Below are 13,280 nucleotides of genomic sequence, written 5' to 3'. Positions count from 1 at the left end.
TGTGATTTCGGATAATTTTCTTCCCAGTTACAGTGATAAGTAAGGGTTGGTCCGTGCGTGTGTACTGTAGTACGTACTGTAGAGCGGCTGCGCCGAGGGCGGCCGGTACTCGGGCGCGGGCCGCACGTCCAGCGCACGCCACGCGGACACCAGCTGCGGCTCAGTGCTGCTGCCGTTTGGTCTGCGACAGCAACAATCACGTAATCATTTTAATTTGTTATTGTTGAATCATCTAAAAGTCATTGTCGGATTAGTTTAGTTAATAGTAATCAATAAAAGGTATACGGGCATACCTGTAGACGGCCAGGTTGCCCTGGTGCGAGGCGACGGCGAGCAGGGCCCGATCGTGTGCGTTGAGGTACGCCAGCGAGGTGATGCGACCCCACGTGCGGCGCCACGTGCCCACGCACAGCTTGGCCGCGGTGCCCCAGTCCCATATACTGAAAATATCAGGTTCAGTTGTGTGACCGTGTAGAAGTAGACGCATTCCTAATAGGCAATCAGAATAAACGACGCCACGCGGAGAGACTCACCCGAAGTTGTCCTTGGAGGCGACGGCGGCGTGCTGCTCGTAGGGGTGGAACAGCACCACGGCGGGCGGCAGCGGGCAGCGCGAGTGGAAGGCCTGCGTCTCGACACGCGCCGCGCGGCTCGTGCGGAGCGCTGCGTTACGATATATGTACCGGCTAGTGTGCAACTTATGGTAACAAATATATCGAATCGTCACAATCATCTTTTGATAATGCTTCTGAATTAATACATAGTTATGATATTGATCTATTGTTAGGGGACTTTAATGTATCCAACGTAAGCTGGTTTTTTGATGAATATAATAATTTAAAATTTAATACAAATAATGATAGATGATATATTTAACGACCGACCTTTGACTTTGTAATTTTAAGTTTGTGCTTAATTTTATGGAACTTTAAGTTTGTTTGTGTTTTATTTAAATTTAACTATATTTTGTGAAAAACTGTTTGATTTCCCAAATAAATAAAATAAAATAAATAATTGTTAATCGGTTTTATGAGCGCCGTAGCTAAATGACGCTACTAAGACCTGACTTCTATGTCTCAAGATGACGAGCGCAATCGAGCTAATGTGTAGAATTTTTGCTTTAAGAGCTGTAAGTAACACTGCCTCGTCCTACCTCGCGCTTCCCGCCTGATACTGGAGTTCCTGGCGCGGCGCCACACCCGCTCGTGGTGCGCGCGGCTCTCGCAGTCGACGGCGGCCCCGCCCCCCCCCGCCAGCCCCGCCACCACGCTCGCGTCCGAGTCCCCGCGCGTGAACTGCGCAGCGGCCCACTCCACGTACTGCGTCGTCACTATCGGCTTCTTTGAACTCTGACCTGTCACACGGCATAATATTACAGCATGTTGACTATATAAAATATTGACATTTTATAAATAGGAATTGTGTTGCGAAACAACAACTAAATAACGTCATTAACACATTAAGAAAGCATTCGGTGTTGACATAATGAATGAGGAGTCTTACTGGAGGTGGAAGAAGTGGAGTCTCTGTCCCTGATTGGCACAGAGTCCTGTGAGATGGTGTGAGGCAGACCGGACTTGCCGCGCCGATGACCTGACGGGAAACAAAACAACGCTATATCATGGTAATGTTTAATTGTAATATAAATTATCCTCAACAAGTTTTTTTTATTGTATCCTTATGAGAAAATATTCAATTTTCAAAATTCTGATTGTAGCATCATGGTTTCAAATGATATATTATTAATTATATTATTTTATATTATGATGATATTATCTCCACGTGATAGGTAGTTGAGGAGATACCTAATTTATTTTGTTTATTTATATGCAAATGAGGCAAAAATTATAGAGAAAAATTATGAGGAGATACCTAATTTATTTATTTATACGCAATTGAGGTAAAAAATAAAAGTCTATATCTATACTAAACACTTTCGCAAAAGTATTCGAATTCCTTTTGTATACACAAATATCTTATCAATTTAAACATATGGTCGCACCTGAACAGCACGGTTTCGTTAAATCACGTTCCACTTCAACCAACTTGATTTGAATCGTGGACAATAATTTGATGCAATATATACCGATTTTAGTAAAGCTTTCGATAGGGTAAGTCATGGAATGTTGATATGTACAATGTGCTGTATTGGAATAGCCGGCGTGTTTTTAAATTGGTGCAGGTCTTACCTGTTGGACCGACAATCATTCGTTGTGGTTGGAGGATATAAATCCAAAGCATTCACTGCTACATCTGGGGTTCCTCAAGGATCACATTTGGGACAATTATCCTTTAATATTTTCATTAATGAAATCGGGAAATGTTTTCAGGAGTCAATTTTTTTTAAGATGCACAGTCTCTGCAAAATGACCTTGACAATCTGATAAAGTGGTGCAATGTGAATGCAATGAGCTTATATCCAGAAAAATGTCACATAATTCGATTTAGTAGGAAAAAACACACACCAAAGAGACTTTATCAGATTAATCAGGTAACCCTGAATGAAGTCAACCACACTAGAGACTTGGGAGTCATTCTAGACAGCAAATTGTGTTTTAACCTGCATATCGATGATATTGCGAACAAGGGATTTAGAATGTTAGGCTTCCTTCTTCGCAACTGTAAAGAATTTAAGAGTCCCAGTACTAAAGTAGTAGTTTATACCTGTCTCGTACGTAGTATCCTAGAATATTGCAGTTCTGTATGGAATCCGCAGTACTATATATATATATATATATGTAAAGCGGTTAGAAACTGTACAAAAGCGTACTTAAGAAACGCCGAGGAGGAGAACATAAGTACTTTCATGCGGATCCCACACACACGTAGCTGTTTTTAGCTTGCTGCGCACTAAAGCACCAAATAAAAGCCTTATGACTGGTTCAGATGTGAAATCCACAGAAGTCCTCAAGACAAAGTCTAAAATTCTATAGGATTATTTTGCCAGAGTGGTAATATATGATCATGGAAGGTTAACTTTCGATCGAATGTGACACCCAGGTCATTGATAGTTTCTGATCGAGATATTGTGCCTCACTTTCGACCGAATGTCATGATAGTATATAGTCATAGCATTTGGACGTATTAAATGACACGGTTCTGGAGTGCCATGCAATCTGAATCAGATTTGATCTTTTTGAAGAGTTTTAGGTCATCAGCATAAAGGAGACACCGAGAATTATCAAGTACATCTGGAAGATCGTTAATCATTTTGGAAGAAGAAGAGGCCCCAGTATCGATCCCTGAATAAGCCCAGATCGTGTGTGGTTAAGGTTGGATTCGAACAGACCACGCCGGACATATTGCTGACCGTCACGCAAGTTTAGTCTGTGATAATCTAAATAAGAAGCAAGCGACACACCCTTTGAGTATTCGTTCATCCGATTCCATAGTAAATTTAGTAATATGTTACCGTGGTGCGGCATGGTGTGCGGCGCGGGGCGCGTGTTGGGTGACGGCGGCAGCGAGCTGGAGCCGCTGCTGCTGTGGCGCTCCAGGTCGCGGCCCACGCTGTCCACCTGCCGCGTATAACGTCATATTAATATACAGCCCACACTGCACGTCCAACACAACAGTCAGCGACTGACCTGGTTGGCGATGTACGAGCAGATGTCGTTGGCCATCTGGGCGAGCGTGGGGTGCGGCTCGCGGCACATGGCGCTCAGCGTGCTCCACAGCTTCATGTACACCGACCCGAACCCTGCACACGCACGCACGCTGCTTACAAGGACCGACTCACACATACACAATTACAGCAGGTGGTTTCTAAGAATGGAACTACATTGATTAAGCAGAAGGAGCGTCAAGTTTAGTATGAGCCTCGTTTAAACCGGTTGTCACAATGGCTAGGTCGTGCTCACCGATGGCGGGCAGCGACAGCGTGTGCTGCGCCGGCGACCAGGTCCGCACGCCGCGCACGCCCACCAGCGCCTCCTGGCCGGGGTCCACGCCGGCGCCGCCGCGCTGGCCCTCTCTGTGATTAATTAGCTTTACAATAATTACTTAATGACATTAAACATTTAGAAGAGTTGAAATTATGGAAATCAAATCGCACGACGATGCAAAAGTTTAAAATGCGGCAGGAAGAGTCTAACTAGGTCTAAAAGTATACCTTGGCCATTTCGTAAATGTCGCACAAAACATTCCTAAAGGGCTTAATGTTGCCACGGAACATTTCCTCTTACTTATACTTTTACTCTACCGAGCCTGGTTTAAAGCATTGTGAACCTGTGACTCTGTTGACATTACATTACTATTACTTTTACAGAAAGAAGCGAAGGGTTGGAGGAGAGAAAATTTCCATTTTGTTTTATTTTTGCGTTGGTGATATTTTAAGTATCTCTTGGCAATAGGGAATTTTCCGAATTTTATAAATATGAATGTATTATGTGTAATAGTTTTAATCAAATCTAAGTGCTCGTCATTGTTATATTTCCATTTCTGGCTGAACTATATAGAGCTGTAAAACTGTTTTTCCCTTTTTAACATAACGTAGCATTTGCTTATTTTTACTATGTATAGTAGCAGTATGCACAAAAATTGTTAAAATTGTAATAGAATATATTATTTCTTCAACGGACATCCAAAATAGATGTTCGATATTTGAAAATAAAATCTTTTCAATTTAATCATTGATCACTTTCTTCACAGCTCAATAATTTTTATGTAATTTTTACAAGTTTTAGAAAACTTACAGCTAACAAACTATCTAACTAAATTCTGAAGTCCGATTTAAATTATCCACGTTTTGCAAAAATTCAAAAGAAATTACTATACAGATAATTTAACACATTAATAATAGGCAACACATAACATTAAAACATAAAAAAAATTAGGAATACGGTTAACCCTAAAGGACATCCCTGCAACTTCCCATTAATTCCATATTCATATATATCCCGCTTCAAATTGTACCTAAATGACGATTTTGAGCTCTTCGAGCTCAAAAACACAATATAATAGAGCAGTTCCACATGGCGATCGACGTGATTTTTTGATGCTTAGAGCTGATTAGTACGTACTTTTTTTTTTGAGATTTTTTAAAATTTACCGGTTAAGAGTTATAACGATCCTATAAACTTCTAAGTCTTTTAGCGACTGATTAAACACTCGGTTTGCCGAGAGACAATCAAGTATAAACTTTATATGCTATTCTAAGCCTTAATATCGAATTTCAGTCTTCTAGGAATGAATTCAAAAGCTTTTCATGGAGTGGAATCCGATCCGAGCCAAACTACCCAGGGAGTGATGGCATGGTTTAACATTACCTTACCGACAAATATTGACTCATTGGCGTCAAATCAATAAAATAAAAAATATGAAAATAGGAACCTCATGAATTGGCTGACCTGAAGAAAGAAACACGTATTGAAACTTGTGTTGCCTTGTTGGATCGAATTGTGACATGCGATGAAAAATGGATTCTGTACGATAACCGTAAGCGAAAAATGCAATGGCTGACCCCAGGTCAAACGCCACAACAGTGTCCTACAGCAAAGCTTACCAATAAAAAGACAATGGTAACTGTTTGGTGGTCTCAGCACGGTGTTATTCATTATAGCTTTCTCTGATCTGTTCAAGCAAATGTCTACTGTACTGAACTCCAAACAATGAAAGCCAAACTCTAGCAGTGAAACAGCCCCGACTCCTGAATTGATATTCACCATTATTGCTCCATGATAACGCGAAACCTCATACAGCACAAGAAACCGTTTTAACTCTACAGGGCAGCAACAGTAGCTTCTCAAATACTTTTGAGGTGGTGGACAAAAGAGTGATAGGACGGTAACTCCCAGGCAACATAATGTTCTTGCCTAGCTTGGGAATCAGTATGACTCGGCCGAGCTTCCACTACGGTGGAAAGTGCCGCGTCAGCGTCGCGATTGCTCGCGCAGGTAGGTGACGCAGTGCTTCATTATTGACTCGATCGGGGCCAGGGGGAGGGCACGACGGGGTCTTCTGTCGGCGCTATCAGCGACTCGAAGTAATTCTTCACATGTTGCTCGTCAGTCTCTATGTGCTGCACATCCGCAGTCGGGTTGGGTGTAAACTGCGTCTCTAGGTGGTCCGCAAATATCTCCTATCGATCCTCAGCTCCGTAACGTGTGGTTCCGTCACTGGCCATGAGGGGTCTAAATCGGGGGAGGACTTCCCGGAGAGTTCGCGGCAGAGGAGGTGCATTCCAGACCAGTCGTCGCCGGCTCGCTCGATGGCGGAGTGACAACAATGTTTCTATAAGTCTCTATCTGCTATCAATACTAAACGAAGAGTTAATCTAATGACGAATGCACAATTAGTAGCCAAATATATTCGCTTACCTTTGCTATCTCTCTATAGCTCAGTAAGAGATGTTCTCTCTCGCAATCTTTAATTGTATATTGTAAGTCTATGGTTAGTACCAACATATTGTCGCGTAGCAACGCTACGACGTATATGACGAGAGTTGTCAAACGTCATATCGTGCAGCAACGTACATGACGAGAGTTGTCAAACTTCAAAACATTGATAATTTTAACTGCTCCGTCAGCAATACTCGTAGCTTTAGCGGAAAAGTGTTAAGACGCTGTAGACCCGGGTTCGATACACCTACCAGTCTATGGAGTTTTTTTGGGTTTTGTAAAGTTAATGGAAATTTCTAGTAAGTTCAGGATCAAATCGAACAGAAAAAAAGGGATGGAAAATGTGTAAGCAGGATAAAAATAGTTAAAAGAATTTTCTAGTACAATTTAAATTTAAAGATGGAATGGGAGAATCATTTTGAAAATAGAATAGATCCGGGGGTATATAAGCCGTACTAAGCGTGGCCTACGGCAGTTCTAGTTCTGACTCGAAAGTGTAAAGAAGAAGAAGAAGAAAAGAAAAAGTAGTGAAAATTGGAAGTGTTCTAAGAAGAAGAAGACAGAAGAGACTTAGTGTTCGGTGTAGTGTGACGCGTTGAAGGTACCGCCGCCCACAAGAGGAACAGCGGCAGACCGGCGTAGTGCAAGTTCAGAAAAAGTGAACGCAAATAAAGACTCGTTCCTATAAGCGGAGTATTATTTCCAATCCCAGACCCACTCTCGTGTCAATATTAATATGTTGACATATTATAAAGATCTATATTATACTTTTTCGAATGGGTCATTGTTTTTGACATTCAATAAGCGATATTATATCCTATTACGAAAAAATATTTGAAATTTAATATGTATGCCCAGCTTTAATAGATAGTAGTTTAAGGACGTTGAGTATGTTCTGAGAGGATGTTGCTTCACTTTAGTTAGGTTAAATGGATATGAAAGTAGGTGCTCACCTGTCGCTCCGCCTCAGCCTCTGCTGCAGGTACACTGCAATGAAGTGTTGTTCAAACGTCAGCACCACCCACTGCAACGCTGCCAAGTTAAAGTAAATGTTCACTGTAATTATAGCCAGTCTAGCGAAGTTAATGATTTATTATTTGCATTGATAACTAACGTTTCTGTCAGGTGGATTATCTAAGTAGGTGTGGATGGCCAAATACAACACAAAGGAATCGCGGAAGTACTCAAATTACTCAAAGGAAGGTGTACGCGCTTAGTTTGAAGGTATCCATGTCGTATCGTCCCGGAAACACCGCACAAGGAAGCTAATTCACAGCTTTGTAGTACGAGGAAGAAAGCTCCTTGAAAACCGCACCCTAGAGGACCGCCACACACCCAGATGGGGGTGGGTCCTAACTTGTGGCGTGTCGTGGAACCAGGTTGAACAGCTCTTCGGAACACTTCCCGTGATAAATGTGGTAGAAGACACACAATGAAGCGACATCTCTACGCAACGCCAAGTGTACGGTGTTCTGGTTGCCGTACAGATTAATTTATGTTTGGTTCATAAATTAAACTAGACTTAAGAACAATTAGTTTATTGAACGTAACTTCTAAATGGTTGAAATGGTTTTGAGCACACGCGAACCGATTGATGCTCGAACGTGAACTGGGGGAAAATGCGCCAGCGCAACTGCTGACAGGGCGCAACGTGATGTGCGATGTTCCACTCGTACATGCTCCCCCTAGAGGAGTAAGGTGAAATGGTCATGAATAATGAAAATGGTACGTGGTGATCAACAATTAATCTTAATCTAATGTACAGTCTCTATTTTATTTCACTATTCTCATCACTAAAACTATACCTAAACACAACAGTAGATTTGTTCACACTATACACTGGTTTTTTATCACTACACTCTGCTTTTGCACATTGTTCACTAACACTATAATGGACCGCCTCGCTGCTGAGGCATCGCACCGCGGGTTGCGGGAACACCTCGGCGGGGGCGGGGTCTGCGGGTAACGTAATGGTGCACGTCGTGGTAGGACATCCCGTTACCAAACTCTGCCTCCGTTTTCAATTGCCTGATTCTGGATCCTATTTTATCCAACTCAGTTTTATGGTCTGTTATTAAAGGATCCAAATCGAGAGGGAACGACAGATTTTGATTAAATATATGATTAACTGGTGGTATATCTATTTCCACCACATCTGATCTTATGCTCATGTTGTTATTTAACTCTCTCGAGGCGCGATAATGGTTATATCCTTCCCCTTGTCGACACAGGAGGGACCGAGTATTATTAAGCCGGGGTCAATGAGACGTTCCGAAGTTACATGGTCTTCGCATATAATTCGCACAGTCGTAGGCTCACAACAGAAGTATATATAATTATTCATATTATTTAATGGCATCCACAGATCTGAACACGACACTGAATTTGTTTTACAAAGTCGTGTTGCCTTGTTCCTCCAACATAAATTATCCTCTGGCTTTAAATGAAAAATAGGACCATTTTGTAAAACATAGTAGTGACGTAGCGTCCACATGTAGACAGTTTTCAACGTCATTGTGAGTAATACGTACATATTCATCCTTACGTAAGTTAATTGCTATGTAATCGGAGACGGGAACTATGGTGACCATGCTACTGCCAACTTTCTTCGGTAGCGGAATTATTTTATAAATTTCGTAAGTATCTCTACTCACAAGTGGTATTCTTACTTCAAAGATGAAATAGTCTGTAGTCATCCTCACTTTTACCTTTAATAATGGATACATTTTTTGTAATTCAGAATTGCTGATGTCTATTGGTAACGCCAATTCTTTTGATAATTTCCCTGAAATTAAATTAAATTCTTGGTATAGTTGGTCTGGTTTCAATAGATGCAGCTTTAATTTTCCATAATTAATTTCTGAAACAGTATCTAGTAATATATCTTGTATCCCCTTTAAGTTACTCAACACACCGTTAAGGGCTATAGATGATAATAAAAATCCATTTGTTGTCACTATATCTTGATGTCATTGGTATTATTTTGCAATTGGTTAAGATATTGATTAAACAATTTGTGTTGTTTGTCTATGGAAGAGCTAATCCTCTTTAGAACATTATATTCTAATTCTATAATTGATGTCTGATTCTTCCAAAGTTGAATTAAATGGTTTTGGTTGTTTCTTACAAGATTATATTTATATTGTTCAGCGAAATGGTCATCGAGTACACCGAACAACGAATGTGCATCATAACCCATTCCATTGATAAGTCCGCGTCAACGACGTGCGTGCCCGCCTGGGAACCTATTACTCGACAGTAAGTTATTGTATAATTGCAACTCGTTACTCAATCGCATAGATAAACGAAGCATCCAAGCCATAACTCGCAATACTTGCTTATAATTGTTATGTCTGCTTAATAAGGTTTCTATAACGTTATTTTCATATTTTAGCGTAGACACATTTATTTGTGTTGAAATTTTAATCTCTTCCTTTGTACTGAAGGATGTACTTTCTGTGGTTTTTTCCTCAAACGATAGCAACCAAACTGGGCCGGACCACCATATAGAATGGTGAACTTGCTGGTCAGACGTGATTCCTCTACTTGCGCAATCAGCAGGGTAGTCCTTGGACTGTACATATCCCCAGCATGATGACGGTATTTGTTCTATTACATGTTTGACCCTTTTCGCCACAAATGGTTTCCATCGATTAAGATCTCCGCTCAACCATCCTAATACCGCTGTGGAGTCAGACCAACCAAATATCTTAATATTAAATTTAGACAAACATTTACAAGTTGTTTTTATCAACTTTGATAGTATCACAGCGGCGCATGGTTCTAGTCTAGGTAGCGAAATAATCTTCTTGGACGGAACAAGCCGTGTTTTTTTTTTTTTTTTTTTTTTTTTTTTTTTTGGATCATCAACATTACATATATTACACATTTATATAAACTTATGCTAGGTACAATTATTGATTAATTTTGATGCTACGATGACAACCGACGATTTGTTTTGATCGTTCTTATGAATCCTAGCGTATATAACGCAAGCATAAGCCTTTTCAGATGCATCACAGAATCCGTGAAACTCAATGGTGTCATTAGCGTTGCGTTGTAGCCAACGTTGTATATTAATATGCTTTATATTATTATTTAAGTTATTTCTTATGGTATCCCATCTAGATACAATGGTTTCTGGCAATATATCATCCCACTGAAGATCAAGTAACGAAATTTCCTGGAATAACAACTTAAGCTTGGCTGTAACAGGTGATAACCAACCAAGTGGGTCGAATATTTTTGATATGTCAGACAATAAAGTGCATTTGGTAAGCTTTAACGATGGTTCTAATATGAGGTTAAACGTAAACTTATCATCACTTGGTTTCCATTGTAATCCCAATGCCTTTGTTGACTCTTGGTGCTTGAAAATATATGTGTGATCATTAGTACTGTTCTCCGTATCTTCATCAAATAAATCAAGTTTATTAGATGACCATTTTCTCAGATTGAATCCACCCGAACTTAACAGGGCTATAAATTCTGTTTTTAACCTTTTTGCGGATTCAAGGTCATGGCTCCCGTGCAATACGTCATCAGTAAAGAAGCTGGTATTCACCACTTCGGCTGCAGCAGGAAAACGATGAGCTTCATCTTTGGCTAACTTTTTTTTTTTTTTTTTTTATGGAATAGGAGGACAAACGAGCGTACGGGTCACCTGGTGTTAAGTGATCACCGCCGCCCACATTCTCTTGCAACACCAGAGGAATCACAAGAGCGTTGCCGGCCTTTAAGGAAGGTGTACGCGCTTTTTTTGAAGGTACCCATGTCGTATCGTCCCCGAAACACCGCACAAGGAAGCTCATTCCACAGCTTTGTAGTACGAGGGAGAAAGCTTCTTGAAAACCGCACTGTGGAGGACCGCCACACATCCAGATGGTGGGGATGATATCCTAACTTGTGGCGTGTCGTGCGATGGTGAAATTCGGCGGCAGGAATCAGGTTAAACAGCTCTTCGGAACACTCCCCGTGATAAATGCGGTAGAAGACACACAATGAAGCGACGTCTCTACGCAACGCCAAGTGATCCAGCCGTTCACAGAGCACTGAGTCCCCGACAATTCGAGCTGCTCTACATTGCACGCGGTCAAATGGATCGAGCAGATACTGGGGTGCACCAGACCAGAGATGACAGCAATACTCCATGTGTGGCCGGACCTGCGCTTTGTAGAGCGCTAGAATGTGGGCCGGCTTGAAGTATTGCCGTGCTCTATTGATGACGCCCAGCTTCTTCGAAGCCAATTTGGCTTTGCCCTCCAGATGGCCACGGAATTGGCAATCGCTCGAGATTTCGAGACCCAGTATTCCGATACTAGGCGCGGCTTTAAGAGAAGTGTTCTCGAAGAGCGGTGATACGACAAATGGGGTTTTTTTAGTGGTAAACGCGCAAACTTGAGTCTTCTGGGGGTTAAATTGGACAAGGTTCAATTTACCCCATTCCGCGACCTTCTCGAGAGAGGACTCGATAGAAGACACAAGTTTCTCCCGGCACTGGTCGACGATTTCCCGAGAGAGACCGGCATGGCCCGTGTATACGGCATCACCAGTGCTGTCATCTGCATAGCAATGCATGTTGGAGGTGTCCAACATATCATTGATATGCAGAAGAAACAGCGTAGGAGATAGCACACAGCCTTGGGGCACTCCAGCATTCACGGGCTTCGGGTTCGAGCAATATCCGTCGACAACGACCTGTATGCTACGCCCAGTGAGGAAGCTGGAGGTCCACTTGCACAAGCTCTCGGGAAGCCCAAATGATGGAAGTTTTGAGAGGAGCGCCTTGTGCCATACACGATCAAAGGCCTTCGCTATATCCAGGCTAACTGCCAGGCCTTCCCCCTTGCTTTCAATAGCCGCCGCCCATCTATGTGTTAGGTATACCAGAAGATCACCTGCCGACCGTCCATGGCGAAAGCCGTACTGTCGGTCGTTGATCAACTGGTGACCCTCTAGGTATACTAAAAGCTGGTGGCTAATTATGCTCTCCATGATTTTGGAGAGCAGGGAGGTGATAGCAATAGGCCTGTAGTTCGCCGGATCCGAACTGTCTCCTTTTTTTTGGATCGGATGGACAAGGGCTGACTTCCATGAGTCAGGGACTACGCCTTTGGAATAAGAGTGCCGGAATAAACGCGTTAGCACCGGCGTCAACTCAGGGGCACACGTTCTAAGCACGATTGGAGAAATGCCATCCGGCCCGCTCGACTTCCTGACGTCCAACGAAAACAGAGCTCGCCTAACAGTTTTCTGTCTGAACTGTACTTCAGGCATAGAGCTCTGACACCGCGGGATGGTCGGCGGTGTTTTTCCGTTGTCGTCAAGAGTCGAGTTGGAGGCGAAAAGAGCGCACAGGAGCTCGGCTTTCTCTTTTGCCGTATGGGCCAGGGTGTCATTCCTCATGTGCAACGGCGGCATGGACGGCTGGTTGAAGTTACCAAGAGCAGCTTTCGACAACGACCAGAACTTGCGTGTTCCGGTCGGGTAACTGGAAAGCTGCTCGCCGATTTTGACGACGTGCTTAGACTTCGCACGGGCGATTTGCCGCTTAAAAAATCTGGAGGCACGGTTATATTTCCTCTTAAGAACTTTGCAGTTCGGATCCTTTGTGCCCAGCGCCGCAACCCAAGTTCGATACGCCTGTTTTTTGCAGTCAGATGCTGCTTTAACTGACGCATCGAACCAGGGCTGTGATCTGCCACCGATCGGTACTACAGAGCTTGGTATAAAAATATCCATGCCCTGCAGTATCACATCGCCTACTGCAATGGCGCAGGCACTAGGATCATCCGAAGAGAAACAAACCTTGCCCCAAGGGTAGGATGCAAAAAAGGAACGCATCCTATCCCAATCTGCTGACTTGTAGTGCCAAACGCGGCGGGTCGCTGGTGGTCTGCGACGTTGGCGTCGGATAGGCACTACACTCCTGACCAGGCAATG

General features: G+C 42.7%; 1 protein-coding gene across 2 annotated transcripts in view; it reads right to left on the bottom strand.

Annotated features, from left to right (window-relative positions):
• The window catches only part of LOC126969619 (regulatory-associated protein of mTOR), a 52,166-nt gene that overhangs the window by 12,009 nt on the left and 26,877 nt on the right, over positions 1–13,280 (bottom strand). For both annotated transcript variants that reach the window (XM_050815166.1, XM_050815167.1), the window contains exons 13-21: positions 7,292–7,370; positions 3,861–3,973; positions 3,588–3,700; positions 3,413–3,518; positions 1,504–1,593; positions 1,154–1,354; positions 534–663; positions 294–440; positions 78–181 (exon numbers count right to left, since the gene is read on the bottom strand). In XM_050815166.1, the coding sequence (XP_050671123.1) occupies positions 78–181; positions 294–440; positions 534–663; positions 1,154–1,354; positions 1,504–1,593; positions 3,413–3,518; positions 3,588–3,700; positions 3,861–3,973; positions 7,292–7,370 (1,083 nt within the window). The remainder of the gene's footprint in view (positions 1–77; positions 182–293; positions 441–533; positions 664–1,153; positions 1,355–1,503; positions 1,594–3,412; positions 3,519–3,587; positions 3,701–3,860; positions 3,974–7,291; positions 7,371–13,280) is intronic.

This window comes from Leptidea sinapis, chromosome 18 (assembly GCF_905404315.1).
Source record: "Leptidea sinapis chromosome 18, ilLepSina1.1, whole genome shotgun sequence".
Lineage (NCBI taxonomy): Eukaryota > Metazoa > Arthropoda > Insecta > Lepidoptera > Pieridae > Leptidea > Leptidea sinapis.
The sequence above is the reverse complement of the archived record's forward strand: the minus strand, read 5'-3'. Positions and strand labels throughout refer to the sequence as shown.